The sequence below is a fragment of the Sinocyclocheilus anshuiensis genome, unplaced genomic scaffold (assembly GCF_001515605.1).
Source record: "Sinocyclocheilus anshuiensis isolate Anshui unplaced genomic scaffold, SAMN03320099.WGS_v1.1 scaffold1097, whole genome shotgun sequence".
Taxonomy (NCBI): domain Eukaryota; kingdom Metazoa; phylum Chordata; class Actinopteri; order Cypriniformes; family Cyprinidae; genus Sinocyclocheilus; species Sinocyclocheilus anshuiensis.
This window is the reverse complement of record NW_015555843.1, coordinates 280393-299991: the sequence shown is the minus strand read 5'-3', so window position 1 is coordinate 299991 and position 19599 is coordinate 280393. Positions and strand designations below refer to the sequence as shown.

The following is a 19599-nucleotide window of genomic DNA, read 5'->3' as shown; positions in this document are numbered from 1 at the left end:
TCCGATGTTTAAATTAACATGCTGTTTTCAAATCTGTGCGGTCACCAGGAATGGATCCGGGACGGGAATGTCCAGCCCTCCGTTGGCCACTCAGACGGTGGTGCCACTGAAGCACTGTAAGATTCCGGAACTCTCTGTGGACCGGAACGTCCTGTTTGAGCTCCACCTGTTTGTGTGCCATCTTACAGCTCTGTTTGTACATTACGTCAACATCTACAAAACAGTGTGGTGGTACCCCCCCTCGCACCCACCTTCACACACCTCTCTGGTGAGTCACGTCATAAGTCTTAAATTTAACTCCACAGAAGCATCCAATCTTTATTTTTTCACAAAATGAATTTCTTTTGTCTCTGCAGAACTTCCACCTCATTGATTATAATATGTTGGTGTTCACCATCATAGTGCTGGCTCGCAGGCTAATTGCTGCCATTGTAAAAGAGGTAATGTGCATTATCTCCTTGCTCTTTATGTCATTTTAATAGCTTTTAAAAAAAATTGGGCATCATTCTTTTCCCGTTCTTTGCTTCAAAGGCATCACAAAGTGGGAAGTTGTCCTTCCCGCACTCTGTCTTCCTGGTGACGGCTCGTTTTGCCGTCCTGACTCTTGCAGGATGGAGTCTGTGTCGTTCACTTATTTATCTCTTCAAGACGTATTCCGTACTCAGCCTGCTCTTCCTCTGCTATCCGTGAGTAAGAATCTACACATCCGCTGCTGTTGATTCGAATGTTTTCAAGTGCTGTCACATTTACCATTGCTTTGTGAGATTTCGTGGGTGAAAATCAGTCATTTCAATAGGAATCCATGTGATCTAGAATTTCTTGTGAAGGTGAAAAGTTTCCAACACAGATTTTGCATCAGGTTGGTCGCACAAATTGACCATGTTGGCCAACAGAAAGCTGGTTGGTTTGAAAGTGACGTCTATGTGAACTGTGAATAATGGACCTTTTTGCCCATGAAATTTTGCTAATGTGACTGCACCTTTACTGCTTTCATAATGCATGTATGATGGGTCATGATGGTTGACTAGTTACTTATAATATGAAATTATTGTGCTTTTATGATATATATTATGTTATTTTTAGCGCAGGTACTTTACAATACTTTACAACACTACGATAGATAGATAGATAGATAGATAGATAGCAGCTGGTTGCCTGGGTATTTTGGCAATTTGCTAGGTGTTGCTAGGGTATTCTGACTGGTTGCTAGTTGCTTTTAGGGTTTTCTTGCTGATTACTAGTTGGTAGTGTGTTTAGGCACCAATGGGTTGTTTTCATTGTAGGTTGTTTACTAAGCATCATAGCAACTTGACACATTAATACAGATTGCACGGTCATAAGTGTGCCATTATTTTAAAGTGGATTTGAGTCATCCTGTCAGAATTTACAGTCATAGTTATCTATTTTGTAATATTTGTAATTAATTTAGACAAATTAGAATGTTTCAACATGCTTATCTATCTTTCCCTCTCAGGTTTGGAATGTACATCCCTTTCTTCCGACTCAGCTGTGACTTCCGGAGGGCTGGATCCATGTCCCCATTAGGCAGCATGAGTTCTAAAGAGGTGAGCAGTGCTGCTTTGGGCCGTGGGGGACGGGACTATCTGTCCGTCCTGAGGGAAACATGGAAACAGCACACGAGTCAGCTGTACAGTGCTCAACCCATACCCACCCACGCCTGCTGTCTCTCTCCTGACCTCATCCGCAAAGAAGTGGAGTACCTGAAGATGGACTTCAACTGGAGGATGAAGGAGGTGTTGGTTAGCTCCATGCTCAGCGCCTACTACGTTGCATTCGTACCTGTTTGGTTCGTCAAGGTGAGTGCATCGACAGGTGGTCTTTTGTGCATAAACACACATATACTGTGTGGACTGAGAGAACGGGGATATTCCAGAAAGCAAGGTTAGCTTACCTTCATATATACCCTGAACTCTCGGTTGGTTAACCCAAACCTTGCTTACTCGAGGTATGCTGGTTCCAAAAACGCGTTCGGGAGTAAGTTCATTCAGTTCAGAGTATGTTCACTAGGGATGGGCGTATCGATCCTGAAGTATACTAAGGTGTTTTATTTACCAGTGATTTTGTTTATTTAACAAAAAATATGTATTGAATTGGACGAATGACCTGTGTTAGTGAATAATTGTGTAGGATAGAACTATTTTCCTGCTCATCTGAACACACGCAAATGTTGCAAGACAGAACCAATCAATCACAGAGAGTGTTCACTCACTTCTGACAGCGCATTCAAACAGGGCTGCTTTTCCCAAAAGTATCATAAGAAAGCATCGATGGTTTTGTGAACGGCAGCCCAGAACAATGAGGGCAGAATAAACATATGTTTGAGTTATTTCACAATAAACCAATTGAAATGGTAGACTACATAGTTTGTGCAATTATTTATTTAAATTGAATGTTAAAAGTTCATATTGATCATGTTCTATTCTGTAATGTTAATATAAATCATACACTGTCAGAATAAAAAGGTTGCATTTTATGTGTGCAACAGCCTTTCACTGGCAGTCCCTTATTATGGGTACCCTGAGAGTTACCTCCGTTTTTGGAACCGAAAACTGAGTTTATCTGCTTACTTACCCTTAAAGGGGTCATATGATGTTGCTAAAAAGAACATTATTTTGTGTATTTGGTGTAATGAAATGTGTTTATGCGGTTTAAGGTTAAAAAAACACATTATTTTCCACATACTTTTGGAAGGCCAAACAAAGTAGTTTCGCTTTCACAACGAAACAGCATCACACACGGTGGGCTAGAGTGAGCGGCGGCCTAGAGTGAGCGGAGGCCGGCTTGAATGAGCAGAGGCGGGCGGGCTTGAGAACGGCGTGGCCGGCGGATTCGACGAAGAAGCATCTGGCGGGCTTGCGGCAACCACATGTGACGACCCTGGGCTGGACTCCACTTAGTCCACGGTGAAAGCCGATCCGGTTGATGTATTTCCTCAGCGACCAGCACGGATCAGCTCCAGGCGTGGTTGACTCTTAACTTTTATAAAGACTATTTGAGACTTAAGTCTTTGCAACTTTACAGATCTTCTTTATGCACCAAGAGCTTGTAACACTCCAAAGAGAAAGGAAAAATTGAAATCGCATCATATGACCCCTTTAAACATACTCGGGTATGTCACATAACCAGCATTCTGGAATACCCCCCAGGTTTGGTTGATGAAGAACTGGTGATTCATGTGTAATTAGTCTGTAAATTCAGATCAGATTGGCTGTAGGCAAAAATCATACTTGGTGTTTAAACCAATACATGCAAATTATTCTTCCAGATATTATTTTTATGGCTTTCTATCTGCCCTCAATGCAAAACTTTGGTTTTAGCATCATGAACGTGGTTTTGTGCAACTCGTCAGTGAACAACGGCTCTGTGTTGTTAATGCTGCTCAATGTGAAAGCCCGCAGGTGATGGAGATTTACCGCTGATTACAGAACCGGCTTTACTGATAAGATGCGCGTTAAATATCGCATGCGGTTTATCGTGCAGCCCTATTCTGGATGTACTTTGTGTAATCGTTTGTTGTATTAAAAAGAACATGCCAACATGTTCAACTGATGAATCATCAGTTATATGGCAGTTATATTTTCTTAGAATGCTTATTGCTTATAATACAGTACTGTTCAAATATTTGGGTTCAGTAAGATTTTTTTCATGTTTTTGAAAGAAGTCTGTAATCCTCACCAAGGCTGCATTTGTTTGATCAAATATATAGTGCAAATAGTAATTTTGTGAAATATTATAATTTAAAATAACTGTTTTCTATTTTAATACATTTTAAAATGTATATTTTTCCTGTCATGGCAAAGCTGAATTTTCAGCATCATTACTCCAGTCTTCAGTGTCACATGATCCTTCAGAAATCATTTTAATATGCTGATTTGGTGCTCAATAAATATTTCTTAATATTATCAATGTTATATGTTTGTAATATCAATCAATATTAACAGGTGTGCTGTTTCATATTTTATGGAAATAATGCATTTTTTTTCAGGGATTTTTGCTGAGTAGAAAGTACAAAAAAAAAAAAAGCATTTATTTGAAATAGAGAACTTTTGTAATGTTAAATTAATTTGGCGTCACTTTTATCAAATTAGTCATTGTCTAATAAAAGTATTAATTTATAAAAAATAAAGATTTGTGTGCTACTGTGTTATACATGGCACAGCACATTTTGTCTTAGACCTGAAGATTTTGTCTTAGACCTGAAGAATTGCTTTACGTTCATGCATATGACTCTTTCTTAATTTTTCTTTGTATATAGAGCACACAATATGTAGATAAATGTTGGTCCTGTGAGCTGTTCATCCTGGTGTCCGTCAGTACTTCTATCATTCTGATGCGGCACCTGTTACCTCCCCGCTACTGTGACCTGCTCCACAAAGCTGCTGCTCATCTGGGCTGCTGGCAGAAGGTGGACCCTTCCCTCTGCTCAAACGTCCTCCAACACATGTACGTCTGAACTGGGGAAATAGAAATGGCATAAATTTAGGTTGTGTTAGGTTTTTTTGTGTGTGTCTTTGCTGGGTTTTGGTTAAAATGCAAGTATAGCAGGTGCTAAATCATTCCAAATGCATTTACAAAAAAGCCTAATTTCAATTCTTGTACACAGTCTGATGTGCACTTAGCCTTAAAAGAATACCTGCATTGTGTTGCATGTTTCAACATGTTCATTTGATCTTGGGTGTTGCCGTCAACAACACATTTATTTATAGCACATTAAATTAATTTGAATTTTTTTTTTTTGTAATAATTATTATTATTTTTTTTATCATTTTTAAACATGATTTTTGTTTTACCTGCATTGTTTTTCAAAAATCACAACTAGAACAGATTTTTTTGTACATATTGATTTGAACCTGTTTTTGCTAAATAATATTATCTCATTGAATTAATTTGATTTTTTTTAATGTATTGTTTATTTATTTATTTATTTATTGCATGTAATGTTCTTAAATTGTGTCATAATGCTTTGTTTTTATGTGGAGTGTTTTTTTGGGCTTTCTGAACTTTTTTTTTTTTTTTTTGTAAGGTGTAATATCTTTCTTCTTCTGTTTCCTACAGATGGACAGAAGAGTATATGTGGCCACAAGGAGTTTTGGTCAAACACAGTAAAAATGTTTATAAGGCCATGGGCCATTATAATGTAGCAGTTCCCTCAGATGTCTCGCATTATCGTTTTTATGTAAGTATAAGCTGTAGACGAACTCTGAAACAGAAAGTGCTTTGTTTTTCAGAACAAGTTTGAATGGAAATGTTTTTAGAAATATTACAAATAATTAATAATGTATTCACGGGAATTATATTGCAATAACCACTGTTCCCCTCTTTTTTCCCCCTTTCTTTTAACAGTTTTTCTTCAACAAACCTCTTCGAATATTGAACATTCTTATAATCCTGGAAGGTGCAATGATATTCTACCAGCTATATTCACTGGTGTGTTCAGAGAAGTGGCATCAGACAATATCATTAGCTCTAATATTATTCAGTAATTATTATGCCTTTTTCAAACTGCTCAGAGACAGAATAGTTCTGGGAAAAGCGTATTCGTATTCAGCCAGTGCCTCCAATCAGAAAGTCAGTTAGACAAGGATAAATTATTGTCAGTCATCACAGATGTGCAGAAAACATGCATGAGGGTTGTTTATTTTTTCTACAAGTGTATTTCGGTCTGTTCTGACTTGCCATGAAATAAAAAGGAAACATATTTTTGTACTGTCTGGGTCTCTGAAGTTTTCTTTTAAAGGACATTCATGAATTAAAAACAAAATCATTTTTTTCTTTATAGTTTAATGTAACGTTTATTTATTTTGAATCAAATACCATTTAAAAACAAGTAAGTATAACTTCTCTATAATAGAGATTATATAGACGTATAGATCAGTGGCAAGTACTAGTTTTGTCATCATCTCTTGACATTCTTAGGTTTATCATTTAGGTAACGTTACCATAAGCCACTAGATGGTGACAAACAGATTTCGGTCAACGGTTGACTATAATGAATACAGATATTTACATAGCCATTTCATTTTGTAGTATATAATGGCTTATTAAAAGCCGCTATATAAATAGCCAGCTGTGAGATGAGGTTTTAATAATTAGTCTGAGGTTCTTTAAACGAGCTCAGCTCGCGTCGTATTGTGATTACGTTCTTAGTATGGCGACGGTCCAGCTCATTAATATTAATCGTTGTTATTTTAATGTTGCTCAGAAGCATACCCATTGCTGAGGCTTGGCTCTTGAATATTAATTAGATAATCGTGACGCTACTTTAATGCCGTCCAATAACAAAAGCGTGTCTTATTAATATTAATAACCAAGCTTCACCATAGTACTAATCGCAGAATCGCGGTCGGGAAGCAGGAGAGCTACGCTGGAAACGGCAAGCGCTTGGTCTCTGCTGTTAAAACGGACCACGTATAAATCCTGCGTTATTGGAATGGAAAAAACAACACGGGCGCCTTAAATTTGCGTTGAAAAGTTCGAAGAGCCTCGTCCTTGTCCGCGAGCCGGTGAGTAAATCGTTTTGTTCAGCCATATGACGATGTGCACGTCGTGCCTCCTAACATCCTGTGCAAATCCCTGCCATTATATGTAAAACCTCTTCGCCAAATGAAAAACGTATTAGGTCTTGCACTGATACACAAATCAAGTCATACGCTAAGATTCTACAACTGCAAAAAAAAAAAAAAAAGAATAGACTAGCATCAAATAACAATACAAGACGACGCAATTGTTCGTATTTAGTTTTGTAAACTAAAGTGCATTCTTTAAAATTGAGATTTTGTGGCTGATTATTCATCTAAAAGCACCATGATTGACCCAGATTGTTCAGCGCTCTTTGGCAATGAACAATCTTACGCGGGAATGGCTATTATAATATACAGTCTATAATATACAGTACATATATGTACGATTCACATATTCATTTACAATTAGATTCTATAATATATATATATATATATATATATATATATATATATACATACATACATACATACACATACACACACACACAATCTTTTTATAGAATCTAATTTATTATACGTCTATGATCTACCATTGATATAGAATTAATAGTTTTTACCCCAAAATATAAGGACTTAAATAATAGGCATACAGTTGAATGCTTTTATTCAAAACATTGATTTTCTTTAAACTGTCCGATTTTCTAAAATGTCAGTGATATACTTACAGCTGTTACTTTTAGATAAAGATGGTTGAGTTGAAGTTACCTGACCCAGTTAGTTGCATATTCTAAGAAACAATGTTGAATATTGGTATGCTTGCACTAACAAAGTATATATAAAAATTACTGGAATTAAAAAAAGAAACTGATGGTAGACATATATCATCGTATCCCTGGCGGATGGACAGCAGTCATCCGAGAGTCCCAGAGAGATCTGAAGCATCTAAAAATATTTCAGCACTAGAGCACGGCTTGATAACACTTTTTCTTTACTGCAGGGTGAGAAACAGAACAGGAGAATAAATAAAGCAGAAAATGACAGAGAGGATTACTTTATCCATAAAGTTTGGTGGACTGTAAATCGGGCTCCATCTTAAATAGGATGATAAGAAGGCATGTCTTTTTACCTTCACTAGTTACATTTAAGCATGTTACGCATGATATTGTCAACATGGCTTCATGCAGTCGCACAAAGCATTGAATTTTCCATTCCATCTGTTAGCAGCTCAAGGTCAGATATTAATAATTGCTGCATATCTTGTGAATATTTAGCACAGGCTCTCACTGACCTGCTGTAATGGTTGAAATCTGTTTGCTACAAAGCTGAAATTGACTTTAGTGCAGTGATACCAACAAGACTGAAGCATGGGACAAACCTTCACATTTAGGGCCCCACAGTATTTAATCTGTCTCTGTAGAGGCCCTTATTATTATATTGTGCTCCTGGTTGCCTTTCCACCGCACCCAAAGCAGAAAGCCTAAACAAGTAACTTTTCCAATTAAAGTAGATTACTTTACAATAGTGGCAGTGTTTCGGTAACACTAGTTCATATAACAATATTTTTGCAATTTCATGTGGTGCCTTTTGAAAGGAATAACACACTATGTATTCCACTAGTTTAGGATCAGCTCATGTTGTTTTTTCATACATCTCCGTAGCTTAGAGCTCTTGTCTGTGTGTCTTAGAAAGTATCACTGCCCTCATGGAAGACAAGAGGAAGAAAAGGAGTCCCAAAGTGTCCCTTCCCCAGCCTCCTCCTCCACCAATCAACCCTCGAAAGCTCTCTGTTCTCCCAGCGAGTAAAAGCGCCACATTCTCATTGGGTTTACCCCAGCCCCCCTCCCCCAAACCCAGAGGCAAGTACAAGAGATCGGTAGGGGCAATGGGTCCTTCTAAAGATGCTGTCGCTGTTCCTGTGGTCCCCCCAAAAAACACAAGGTTTGTGTGTCATTATAGATCAAAGATGCTTGAGTTTGTAATTGGCATTTCCAAATTGTGCCACAAATTGTGCTTCTGGTTCCATTTGTAGGCCTCACAGAGAGAAACCCAGAGCTCCTCAGCCTGCCGGACCCAGCCGAGTGTCCCAGTCCTCCTCACCACTCCAGCACTCATTCCTCACCGACGTCTCTGATGTGAGAGAGATGGAGGGAGGACTGCTCAACCTGCTCAATGACTTTCACTCTGGAAAACTACAGGCTTTCGGTACGTGCTAGGGTTTTATTCAGAAGCCTTAGTAGTTTGGGATGTCATTAGAATTGTTTTGCAGTCTTAACTGTTGAGACACTTTTAAGGAATGCAAAGGCGTGTAAGGGTGGCACCTTTACACCACCTAATTCATCAGCGGGTTGATTGAGATTTGTTTAGTCTAGTAAGTCTAGAAAGGTACTGCCTCACTTTCCATGCGTGTAACACTGTGTGTTTGCAGGTAAGGTGTGCTCCTTTGAGCAGCTAGAGCATGTGAGGGAGATGCAGGAACGTCTGGCCCGGCTGCATTTCAGTCTGGATAGTCATGTGGAGGAGCTGTCTGAAGACCAGAGAAAAAATGCTTCGGACCGCAATCTAGAACACTTGCTTTCTAATGTAAGATATTGTTTAATCTTCTTTTATAATGCATCTCTTGTTGGGTTGCACAATTAATCTAAATAAAACTGAATTGTGATATGGCTTAGTGTGATTATCAGATTTAAATATTTTTTTTTTGTCATGCTGATAAATAATCACTGCATTTTTGCCCAAATTGTGCAGCCCTACAAACAAGCACAGCAAACCTGGAACTTTTAAAAAAATCTTATTTTAAATCTTAATCGCAATTTTAATCAGAAGATCAGAATTCATTTTTTCCCCCAAATCGTGCAGCCCTAATCTCTTTATGTATGCATACTGAACCTTAAACCACAGACGTTCATTCTCCCACCAGTTTATATTTGTTCATTACAGTAGACACACACACTTTAGTGGAATCTGGATCTAATGGATATGGAACACCAGTCTACTTGTTCTCTCTCCACTATTCAAGCACTCTCTCACACACAGATACTAAAGGACTGGACACAATAGTACCCTGTATCTGAATACAGGCCTCTGGTTGAATCTTGTATTATCATCCAAATCTAAGTGTCGCTGTCTGACTGAATTCTTTCATCAGCCTGTGAGGGGCTGGACAGTTACTATTGATAGTATTTCCCTTCTAGCTGTCAGCTCAGTGGTATGTTGTAGAGAACTCAGCAGATTGGAGTATGTGAGAGTGTACGTGTGTGTGTGAGAGATTCATTATGGGTGGTTCACTTAGTATAACAGAGTGTATATAGTTGAATCTTAAGAAAGGTCATGTTTTACCCCACTTTTTCATAAAGCTTATTTTAGGACTATTAAGACTTTTGCAAAATGTCCCCCCAAAAAGTCTAAATGTAAATAATACATATTTATTTATAACAATATTAATGTTGTATTCATACAATATTTGTTTAGATATTATTGTACTACAGTAATTAATATTGGGATGCAAAACATCTTAATAAATATTAAATTAATTATTAAATTAAAGATTTATTTATTTATTGTTTGTTTGTAAAATGTGACCTGGACATGTTCATGAAATTCACCCATGTATTATAAAATTGGTGTCCAGGAATTCACAGAAGTCAAGTGATAGAAAATAGGTTTTTATAACACACAGAAATAAACAATTTAGGATATATTAAATTAGTATACTGTTAGGGCATGGTGTAAGGAAAAGCATTTCTGCAGTGCAGTTTGTAATTTTTGAAAAAGGACAGCCTGTACAACACAAATCATCATGGTTTTTGTTAACATACAGGCAGAATTCCAAAATAACCCATTGTTTGAAGTCTGTTTCTATACTGAATCTGTCAACTCAGCAATTATAGATTGGTCTTTTTAAAGCAGCAGCAATTATATTGATTTTTTTTTTAATGCATCTCTGTTTTTCCTCTTCTCAGCTGGAAGAATTGAGCAGCTCAATGTATCCTTCCATATTATGTTTTGCATGCGTTTAAATATGGCGTTTTACTTTACTTCTGACATTAATCAGTGAAATACAGTGTTTATTGAATTTAACAGATATTTTAAGCTTAAGCAACTCTGGTCAAGTAAATGTTTTTGTTCAAATGTTACATTGTGTTTTCCCAGGATTTCTGTTTATCCAGAAAGGGTTTGTGTTACACTGAAAGCTCTCACTGCTCTCAGCTAATCATTTTCGTTTTAGTTTCAGTAAAAGCAGGGATTGTGTTTCTCAAAACATCTTAGCTTAAGATCAGTTGTGCCCTAATAGAAGCCTAATGGATATATCCAACATATGTGCAGGAAGAATGCTAAAGTCAGCATTTTTATATGTAATAGGAGCTCCAGAGCTTGTACATTAGATGTACATTAGCAATGCATATCCCCTTAATGCAGTTTATCCAGACAGAAACTCCACCTGGCGGAAAATCAAGACTTACCCAAGACCTCCAGCACCTGAAGCGGGAAACCAAATCCAGCTGACCATCAAATCAATGTGCTGACCAAAGCCCAAGTTGCCATGGCTACAACTCAACTGCAAGTTACTGAAGCAGCATCATCGTGATCTGTGGCTAATGCAATGCTAAGTGACGGCAACAGCATCAAAGCACATTCCGCATGTAAACGAAATTCAACTGCAAAAATGGCACTTCTTCTTTTTTAAATGTTTTGATCTTAGCATTTAAATTATAATAATTCCAATGATTTTTGAGCCTAAAAGCTTAATCGCACCCTTTTTGTTGCAGTGTTTAAAGGGATAGTTCACCCAAAAATGAAAATTCTGTCATTTAATTACTTACCCTCATGTCGTTCCAAACCCGCAAGACCTTCGTTCATCTTCGGAACACAAATTAAGACATTTTGATGAAATTTGAGAGCTTTCTTACCCTCCCATAGACAGCAAGGGAACTACCACCCTCAAGGCCCAGAAAGGTAGTAAGGACATCGTTAAAATAGTCCATGTGACATCAGTGGTTCAACCTTAATTTTGTGAAGCTATGAGAATACTTTTTGAGCGTAAAGAAAAGAAAAATAACAACTCTAATCAACAATTTATTCTCTTCCGGTCAGTCTCCGCCGCCATTCACAAGAGTACCATGACGCATACGTGTGGTGCTGCTGACGCAGGAGCCGGCGTTCTGACGTAGAACATGCATGTTCTGAGCCTTGTTTACAAGCAGAGGAATGCACACGCATGCGTTGTGGTACTCTCCTGAATGGCGGCGGAGACTGAGTGGAAGAGAAGAAATTGTTGAATAAATTCGTTATTTTTGTTTTCTTTGCGCACAAAAAGTATTCTCGTAGCTGCATAAAATGAAGGTTGAACCAATAGCTATGTTTCCATCCACCTATTTTATTTCTATTTTTATCATCGTTAAAATAGTCCATGTGACATCAGTGGTTCAACCTTAATTTTGTGAAGCTATGAGAATACTTTTTGAGCGTAAAGAAAAGAAAAATAACAACTCTAATCAACAATTTATTCTCTTCCGGTCAGTCTCCGCCGCCATTCACAAGAGTACCATGACGCATACGTGTGGTGCTGCTGACGCAGGAGCCGGCGTTCTGACGTAGAACATGCATGTTCTGAGCCTTGTTTACAAGCAGAGGAATGCACACGCATGCGTTGTGGTACTCTCCTGAATGGCGGCGGAGACTGAGTGGAAGAGAAGAAATTGTTGAATAAATTCGTTATTTTTGTTTTCTTTGCGCACAAAAAGTATTCTCGTAGCTGCATAAAATGAAGGTTGAACCAATAGCTATGTTTCCATCCACCTATTTTATTTCTATTTTTATGCATTTTGGATTATCGCATAAAAAAACGCTGGATGGAAACGCCAAGATGCACATACATTCTAAAAATGCGCATAAACTACGATAGAAACACATGTACCGAATAAATTCCACCATGCGCATTGAAAAAGTCATATGACTTTGCGCTATGAGACGGGATAAATTGACTAACCAGCAGACCGATCTCGTTCACAGCATCTATATGCTGTTTTGGTCGTTCTGAAATGCCTGAGGAAAGTCTGTCATCAAAGTATTTCTGTGTAATTACTGTCTTACATGAGTGCGTTCCCAAACAGCAGGCATCTACCTCTAAAAGCAATGACCGCATTTATTGTGTTATGTCTGCTCTCTCTGAAGCGCAAGTAATTTATTACATATGAAAATTATTATATTCAGTGGCTTCTCCTAGTTTTCTTAGAGATATTTAGTGCCAGTTTATCAGGAAGTGACGACTTTGTTCTCTTTGACTCGTTGGATGGAAACGGTGCTTTATTCGCAAATGCTTTATGCGATATTCCAGTTTTGCGCATATGTTAAATTCACATCTTTGGATGGAAACATAGCTACTGATGTCACATGGACTATTTTTAACGATGTCCTTACCACCTTTCTGGCCCTTGAGCGTAGTAGTTCCCTTGCTGTCTATGGAGGGTCAGAGAGCTCTCAGATTTCACCAAAAATATCTTAATTTGTGGGTGAACTATGCCTTTAAGTGGTTTATTTGGATAAATAATAATTGTTCTTACTTTAGAGATTGCATGAGTTAATTTCAAAGGTTTATTCATTACTGGTAAAGTTTGACTCAGTTTTTTCATTAAAAATTGATATCTAGAATTATTAGATCAACCATGTCAAAGTGAATGAGAAGATGAACATTTACATTATCAGTCAATCAGCACATACACAATTGATCTTCATTTTGTAGTTCATCAGTGTTCTCTGAAATGATGTTATAAATGGCTGTGGAGTAGCTATAAACTCACTCAGGACTGTTTTGAGATCAGTGATCTTAGTGCCTCTTCTCACTGTCTAGATTACATTGATTGTTTTACCGTAAAGTTTTCATGGGACTCTCCAAATGATGGAACTGGATCTTTTTGTAGATGTTTGTACATTAAAATATATACCTTGTATATACCTTATATAACTTGTTTGTAAACTAGAGTTTTAAATAGCTATTTAAAGTTGATCTGAGAACGATTATGATAGAAGTTATTTGTTATTCTTGATGGCACTGATGGAAATGTACAGTATATGTGTGTTATCTTTGCATAAACTAAAGTAAAAACATAATGGAGTCCGGCATTTCAAATTTCAGGTTCTAAAAAGTTGACATCCAGTACTATTTGGGTGATTCTAGAATTAGAGATGAGTTGACCGGTGGAATTTGTCCATTTCTTGGAGCACAAGATTGTATTTGAACCTTGTAGATTTGCAGTCTCTACCCCAAAGCACAAAAGAACAGAGTACAGGTCAGGAGGTTCTGACAAGCTACAGTGGCTGTAGGACAAAACTACTGCAAAAAACTGTGACATAGTCCATAATACATAGTACAACCTCACTAACATCCTTCCCAGAGTCTTCCCATTTTACACCAGTTTCAGTGATAAACCATCAGCACAACATATGGACAGGTTTAAGGAAAAGCAAATGATCTACACCAGTTTGATTTTTATATTTCATGATGCAGTAATATCACTTTACAGCCGACCTCCGCTACGCCTACCTCCAGCTATTTCAATAGAGAATCAGTACTGTTGCCTTGAGGGAGGTCTGTTTAAATTGATATCAGATTGATTCATGCCAGGATCTGATCCTGCATCAGCATGTACAGGCCGTTTTCTCTTCCCTCACTGCCTGAGTCTAAAGCATTGAAAGAATCATGTAAAAAATTATGTTTGTATTCTTTGTGTGAATTTCAAAAAGAAAATATTTGTGTGCTTTGCTTTTTGTCCATGTCTTGTTTTGTTTAACAATGCATATAAACTATTTTCTATTTGTGTGCTTTAAGTAATAAAACAATGCAACAATTCACTCACTGACTTTGGACTTTTAGTGCGGTTATGGGTCATTGAGTTATAGGTAAGCAGTTTGTTGAATAAAAATCACAGAAGCTGTAAAAATGTAAAAAAATAAATAAATAGCAACATTTAAATCAAAATACCTTTTGTTAATTAAAAGAATATTACAAAAGACTAAAAATATGACATTGGAGACAGGTTTTGTTTTATTTAAAGTTTTTTATTAGTTTTATTTAAAGCATTTTGGTTTGGATAAAGGAAACATCTGAAATATTTTTTAATGATTTGTCAGTTTCCATCGTTTCCATATTACACGTTTAGAAGCAACCTAAGACAAGGCAACAATACGCTCAAACCAAAGTATTGATTTTTGTTTTATTACTTACCTCTATTTTCACTAAATGATGCTAAAAGAAGAACAAACTAAGAGCTTATTTTGGGGAGTGCTACGGAAACGACCTTATTCTTAAAACCTCTTCCAAACAGCAGGTGGCGGTACGGAGCTGCAGGCGAGTCTGTTCCTCGGTCTGTACAGGGGAAGAAATAGACACAATCAGCTGTTCAAACAGCGGAGCTATGAACGAACAGAAATGGATTCAGGCAATAACTCGGTTGCAGGTATTGTTTATTATTATTACTATAATCATTAGAGATTACGTTTCTAAAGTTAATGTGTATGAATTTCTTGTCAGTAATTTATAAGTAACTTATTTAGCCCTGTATCGGATGAGTACCTGTGTTTGTTTACAGTCGCGAAGTTCAATATTTTCATTTGTTTATATGATTTTCTTTTTATTTGATTGAGTTGATTTGATTTTTTTCCTTAGTCCTGAGGTGTCTGTTTTTTTTTTTTTGTCAATCAATTCATCTTTTTCTTTTGAATTTAATAGATTACTATGAAATTAGCGTTTTAGTCTTACAGTCCGTCTGCTGTTTTTATCAACAGAATTAAGTTCTTATAGCTTCGTTTAGTTTAGTCGCAGTATCAGGAACGTAAAGCTAATATTGTGCCCTCTCCAGGCTCAGTGTCGTGGTTATGTGATGAGGAAAGGACTGAGTTTGGTTCGGACTCAGTTTGAAGAGACAGTGCGAGAGATTGATGGAGGATTGGATCACCTGCAGTGGAGAGGAAACATAATTCCCAAACCTCACTTCACTGACACTGTGAGCCTCTCTGTCATTGCCCATTTCTCTTTCTGTCTACTATTATTTTAAAACATCATAAGCTTTCATTCATTTGTTACTCGTAGAAAGTATGCCTTAAAGTTTCATTATCACTTTTAAGATTTTCAGATACTGTTTTGTCTTCATGTTGCATAATGATAAATGTGTATAATGTAATCCATAGGAAAGCCTATTGCTGCAGTATGAATGCTCCAGGTTTCAGTCCCATGACCGTCTGGATGATTCAGAGGGAACAGAAAACAGAGAATGAGGGCAGTGAGAAATCTCTCCCACAGTCTGAAATCCAGGTACCAGAGAGAGACGAAGCTGCTGAAACAGCCAGCAGAGATACTTCCACACCTGTGGATGGTATTGTGGACAAGAGAGGAGAGAATGTGGTCATACAAAACCTGATGGATGATTCTACTACACTTTGCAGTACCGTGAATTCAGATGTCAGCCACAGCAGCTTATTTCAGACAGGTACTTTGAGAAAAGATTTTGACCCCAAAAAAAGGATACAGAGATTAAAAAAAAAACAGACAGGACTTATTTGAGACACTTATGTGTTTGTGTTTTGTTTTGGAAGGACCAAATTTGCATTCAGTTTTTAAAGACACAGAACACACTCTTGACTCTCTGAAGCAGCAGCGGAGCACTTTAGCTATGGAGCTGCTGTGGATCCAGCAAGCCATCAGTAGCAGAAAGAAAGTGAGAAAAGTTTGGAATTTTTAACATTAATGTTTATTTGTGTGTGTGTGTGTGTGTGTGTGTGTGTGTTCTATATAACCATGTATGTGACATAAAAATCTTTAATGAATCTTTTAAATAATTTGTTAGTTTCCTTGTTAGGTTAGAAGTTTAGAAGCACCAAGAGACATGGCAATGCACTCAAACCAAAGTAGCATTTGTTGTTTTATTATTTAACTCTATTTTTACCAATTTGTGCTATAAGAAGACCAAACTAAATAAAAAGCCTAATATTTTATCCAATAAATTAAAACATGTTGTAGAGTGATTAACGGTACTGCATTACAGCAAATCTCTTTCAAACAGCGGGTGGCGGTACTGAGCTGCAGGCGAATCTGTTCCTCGATCTGTTTACAGGGGAAGAAATAAATACACAGTGTGTGTCGGTGTCAGCCGTTCAAACAAAGCGGCGCTATGAACGAACAGAAATGGATACAGACGTTAACTCGATTTCAGGTATTTTTTTATTATCACTGGAGATCCTCAAGTGTGCATGTATTTTTGTAAATATTTTATAAGTAAATTACTTTGCCCTGTGTCGGAAAAGAACCTGGGTACGTTGAAAGTTTGTGTTTGTTTACAATCACCAAGTTCATTGTTTTCATTTGTTTATAAAATGGTTGGAGTTTATCTGATTTTCCTTAGTCCTGGGGTGTCTGTTTTTTTCAATCAATTCATTTTTTTTCTTTTCAATTTAATAGATTGCTATGAAATTTGCTTTTGTCAACTGTTTCGTCAACACTTCTGTTTTTTGTGCTTTATAATCAACATGACTAGAGCTTAGTTTAGTCGCAGTATCAGGAAAGTAAAGCTAATATTGCGTCCTCTCCAGGCTCAGTGTCGTGGTTATACGATGAGGAAAGGTCTGAGTTTGGTTCGGACTCAGTTTGAAGAGACAGTGCGAGAGATTGATGGAGGATTGGATCACCTGCAGTGGAGAGGAAACATAATTCCCAAACCTCACTTCACTGACACTGTGAGCCTCTCTGTCATTGCCCATTTCTCTTTCTGTCTACTATTATTTTAAAACATCATAAGCTTTCATTCATTTGTTACTCGTAGAAAGTATGCCTTAAAGTTTCATTATCACTTTTAAGATTTTCAGATACTGTTTTGTCTTCATGTTGCATAATGATAAATGTGTATAATGTAATCCATAGGAAAGCCTATTGCTGCAGTATGAATGCTCCAGGTTTCAGTCCCATGACCGTCTGGATGATTCAGAGGGAACAGAAAACAGAGAATGAGGGCAGTGAGAAATCTCTCCCACAGTCTGAAATCCAGGTACCAGAGAGAGACGAAGCTGCTGAAACAGCCAGCAGAGATACTTCCACACCTGTGGATGGTATTGTGGACAAGAGAGGAGAGAATGTGGTCATACAAAACCTGATGGATGATTCTACTACACTTTGCAGTACCGTGAATTCAGATGTCAGCCACAGCAGCTTATTTCAGACAGGTACTTTGAGAAAAGATTTTGACCCCAAAAAAAGGATACAGAGATTAAAAAAAAAACAGACAGGACTTATTTGAGACACTTATGTGTTTGTGTTTTGTTTTGGAAGGACCAAATTTGCATTCAGTTTTTAAAGACACAGAACACACTCTTGACTCTCTGAAGCAGCAGCGGAGCACTTTAGCTATGGAGCTGCTGTGGATCCAGCAAGCCATCAGTAGCAGAAAGAAAGTGAGAAAAGTTTGGAATTTTTAACATTAATGTTTATTTGTGTGTGTGTGTGTGTGTGTGTGTGTGTGTGTGTGTGTTTTAGTCTATAAAATTATTCTGCTCTGCTTCTTTTGTAGTATTTTACCCTCAAACAGAGAATGGATGTGCCACACTGATACTGGACCAGTTCTGAAGTGGGCCAACATTTTAAGAGATGTTTTCTCATTATTTCTGTATTATTGTATCATTTACAGCACAGAATGTTTGAGAATTGTCGGAAATTATATTTATTTATGAGCTTCTTTTGTCTATAAACGGGTTTGTGTTAAAGAAGATTTTTATTTTTTGTAAACATGGCATTTCAGAAATAAATATAATATGCAAGTGATAGAGATGGAAGAGAGACTTATTTTCTGTATAACACAAAGCCAGTACAGTTCAATCCTAGATGGACGTCAAAGGCTCCCACGACCTTATCTTACAGTTCGGTCAATGTAGTGAAATATCTATTTAATTATTGACTTGTATTTAGACTGTGTAACCACATGAGAACTCTTGATGTTGCCTGCCCTGGTTTCTCTCATGGTTTTTTTCTTGCCTTGCCACAGTTGCCTTTGGCTTATACACTAGGGTACTAAATATATTATATAGGCTACTACGTACAATGCTTTATGTATAAGTAGTATCATGCCATGACTTTCAATTAAATCTTTAGTTTAGTTGTTTATGGGTGAGCGATATAATACAAAATTTAACCCTGTCAATTATATGCATAATAATTATATATATGTTATATAAAAAGTTTTGGAATCCCTGCATTACATGTATGCTATATATATATATATATATATATATATATATATATATACATATTGTTTATATTATTGACTAGTGATATATTTAAAGATGGATATAACCTAGTGGTACCTACACTTTACCTGTACACAGAGTATAGGCACGTATACCGCTGTATATATGTGAAGTTGGATATATACAGGAAGTATATCCAATTTTATCTAAATGCAGAGTCTACAATACACTCACGAAGCGATATGCACTATATAGCAAATCCCAGCTATTTGATTGTTTATATCGGTGTAGGCCGTCGGCGCCACAGGGGGGGCTGAGGGGGCCCGGCCCGGCCACCTCGGTCACTGTGCCCCCTCACCTCTGGTGCCGTCTCCGTAGTGGGCGCCCTGATTTTAGTCGGTGAGGCAAGGTACTGCCCTGGGAAGGTCTCCCAGGCTGTTAAATACACAGATTAAAAGCGAAATGTTTTCATTTCGGTTCGTTCTTAGCAAAAAAAATGTTTTTTTTTTCGTTCAGGTTGTGCAGAGCGAAATAAGAACGGTGCTGCATTTAGAAATAATTCTTATTAACTTTGCTATTATTCTTGCATTTTCAAACTGGTAACACTTTGCACTTTGCAGTTTCGAATTATGCCTTTACTGTATGACCAAAAATTACGGAGTAGTCTATTTTATGTTTCAGCTGTTTGATCGCGCCGGCGCCCCACGCGCACACTAAGCTACTGCATTCATTGGAAACAGTGCATCCGTTTACCGTGCTGTTCGGCGTGAGACCCGGTCCACTGTGGCATATTTTTGCTCATTATGATATTTTTCCGTCGATACTGGAACGCGCGTGAACTACAAAGCCTATTTTACCTAATAAGGCTAATAGTTTAGCTTCAGCTACATCA

The 19599-nt window shown here is 37.3% G+C and overlaps 3 protein-coding genes and 1 pseudogene across 6 annotated transcripts in view; all 4 read left to right on the top strand.

The window, feature by feature from the left end:
• The window catches only part of LOC107675583 (transmembrane protein 39B), an 11374-nt gene extending 5645 nt beyond the window's left edge, over positions 1–5729 (top strand). Inside the window, exons 1-7 of one of the 2 annotated variants that reach the window (XM_016469992.1) lie at positions 50–268; positions 357–440; positions 532–686; positions 1475–1817; positions 4277–4464; positions 5077–5197; positions 5365–5729. In XM_016469992.1, coding sequence (XP_016325478.1) covers positions 68–268; positions 357–440; positions 532–686; positions 1475–1817; positions 4277–4464; positions 5077–5197; positions 5365–5598 — 1326 coding nt within the window. In that variant the 5' untranslated portion in view covers positions 50–67 and the 3' untranslated portion in view covers positions 5599–5729. Of the gene's footprint in view, positions 1–49; positions 269–356; positions 441–531; positions 687–1474; positions 1818–4276; positions 4465–5076; positions 5198–5364 lie in introns of those variants that run through there. The other variant, XM_016469991.1, reaches the window with a different exon arrangement.
• A 628-nt stretch (positions 5730–6357) lies between these two features.
• LOC107675524 (coiled-coil domain-containing protein 28B-like) lies at positions 6358–11307 on the top strand. 3 transcript variants are annotated; one of them, XM_016469914.1, is made up of 6 exons: positions 6358–6524; positions 8168–8420; positions 8512–8684; positions 8908–9062; positions 10442–10464; positions 10908–11307. In XM_016469914.1, the coding sequence occupies exons 2-6, from the start codon at positions 8185–8187 to the stop codon at positions 10960–10962; spliced, it is 642 nt and encodes a 213-aa protein (XP_016325400.1). In that variant the 5' UTR covers positions 6358–6524; positions 8168–8184; the 3' UTR covers positions 10963–11307. The 3 variants fall into 3 exon arrangements, with proteins under 3 accessions (XP_016325400.1, XP_016325401.1, XP_016325402.1); XM_016469915.1 differs by lacking the exon at positions 10442–10464 and having other exon boundaries at positions 10912–11307; XM_016469916.1 differs by lacking the exons at positions 10442–10464; positions 10908–11307 and adding an exon at positions 9420–9867.
• Positions 11308–14843: 3536 nt separating this feature from the next.
• LOC107675528 (IQ domain-containing protein C-like) lies at positions 14844–18361 on the top strand (annotated as a pseudogene).
• On the top strand, positions 16550–17540 carry LOC107675529 (IQ domain-containing protein C-like). The gene is made up of 3 exons (XM_016469920.1): positions 16550–16687; positions 17064–17207; positions 17392–17540. Exons 1-3 carry the CDS (start codon positions 16646–16648, stop codon positions 17476–17478), a joined length of 273 nt encoding a protein of 90 aa, XP_016325406.1. The 5' UTR covers positions 16550–16645; the 3' UTR covers positions 17479–17540.
• Positions 18362–19599: the final 1238 nt, after the last annotated feature.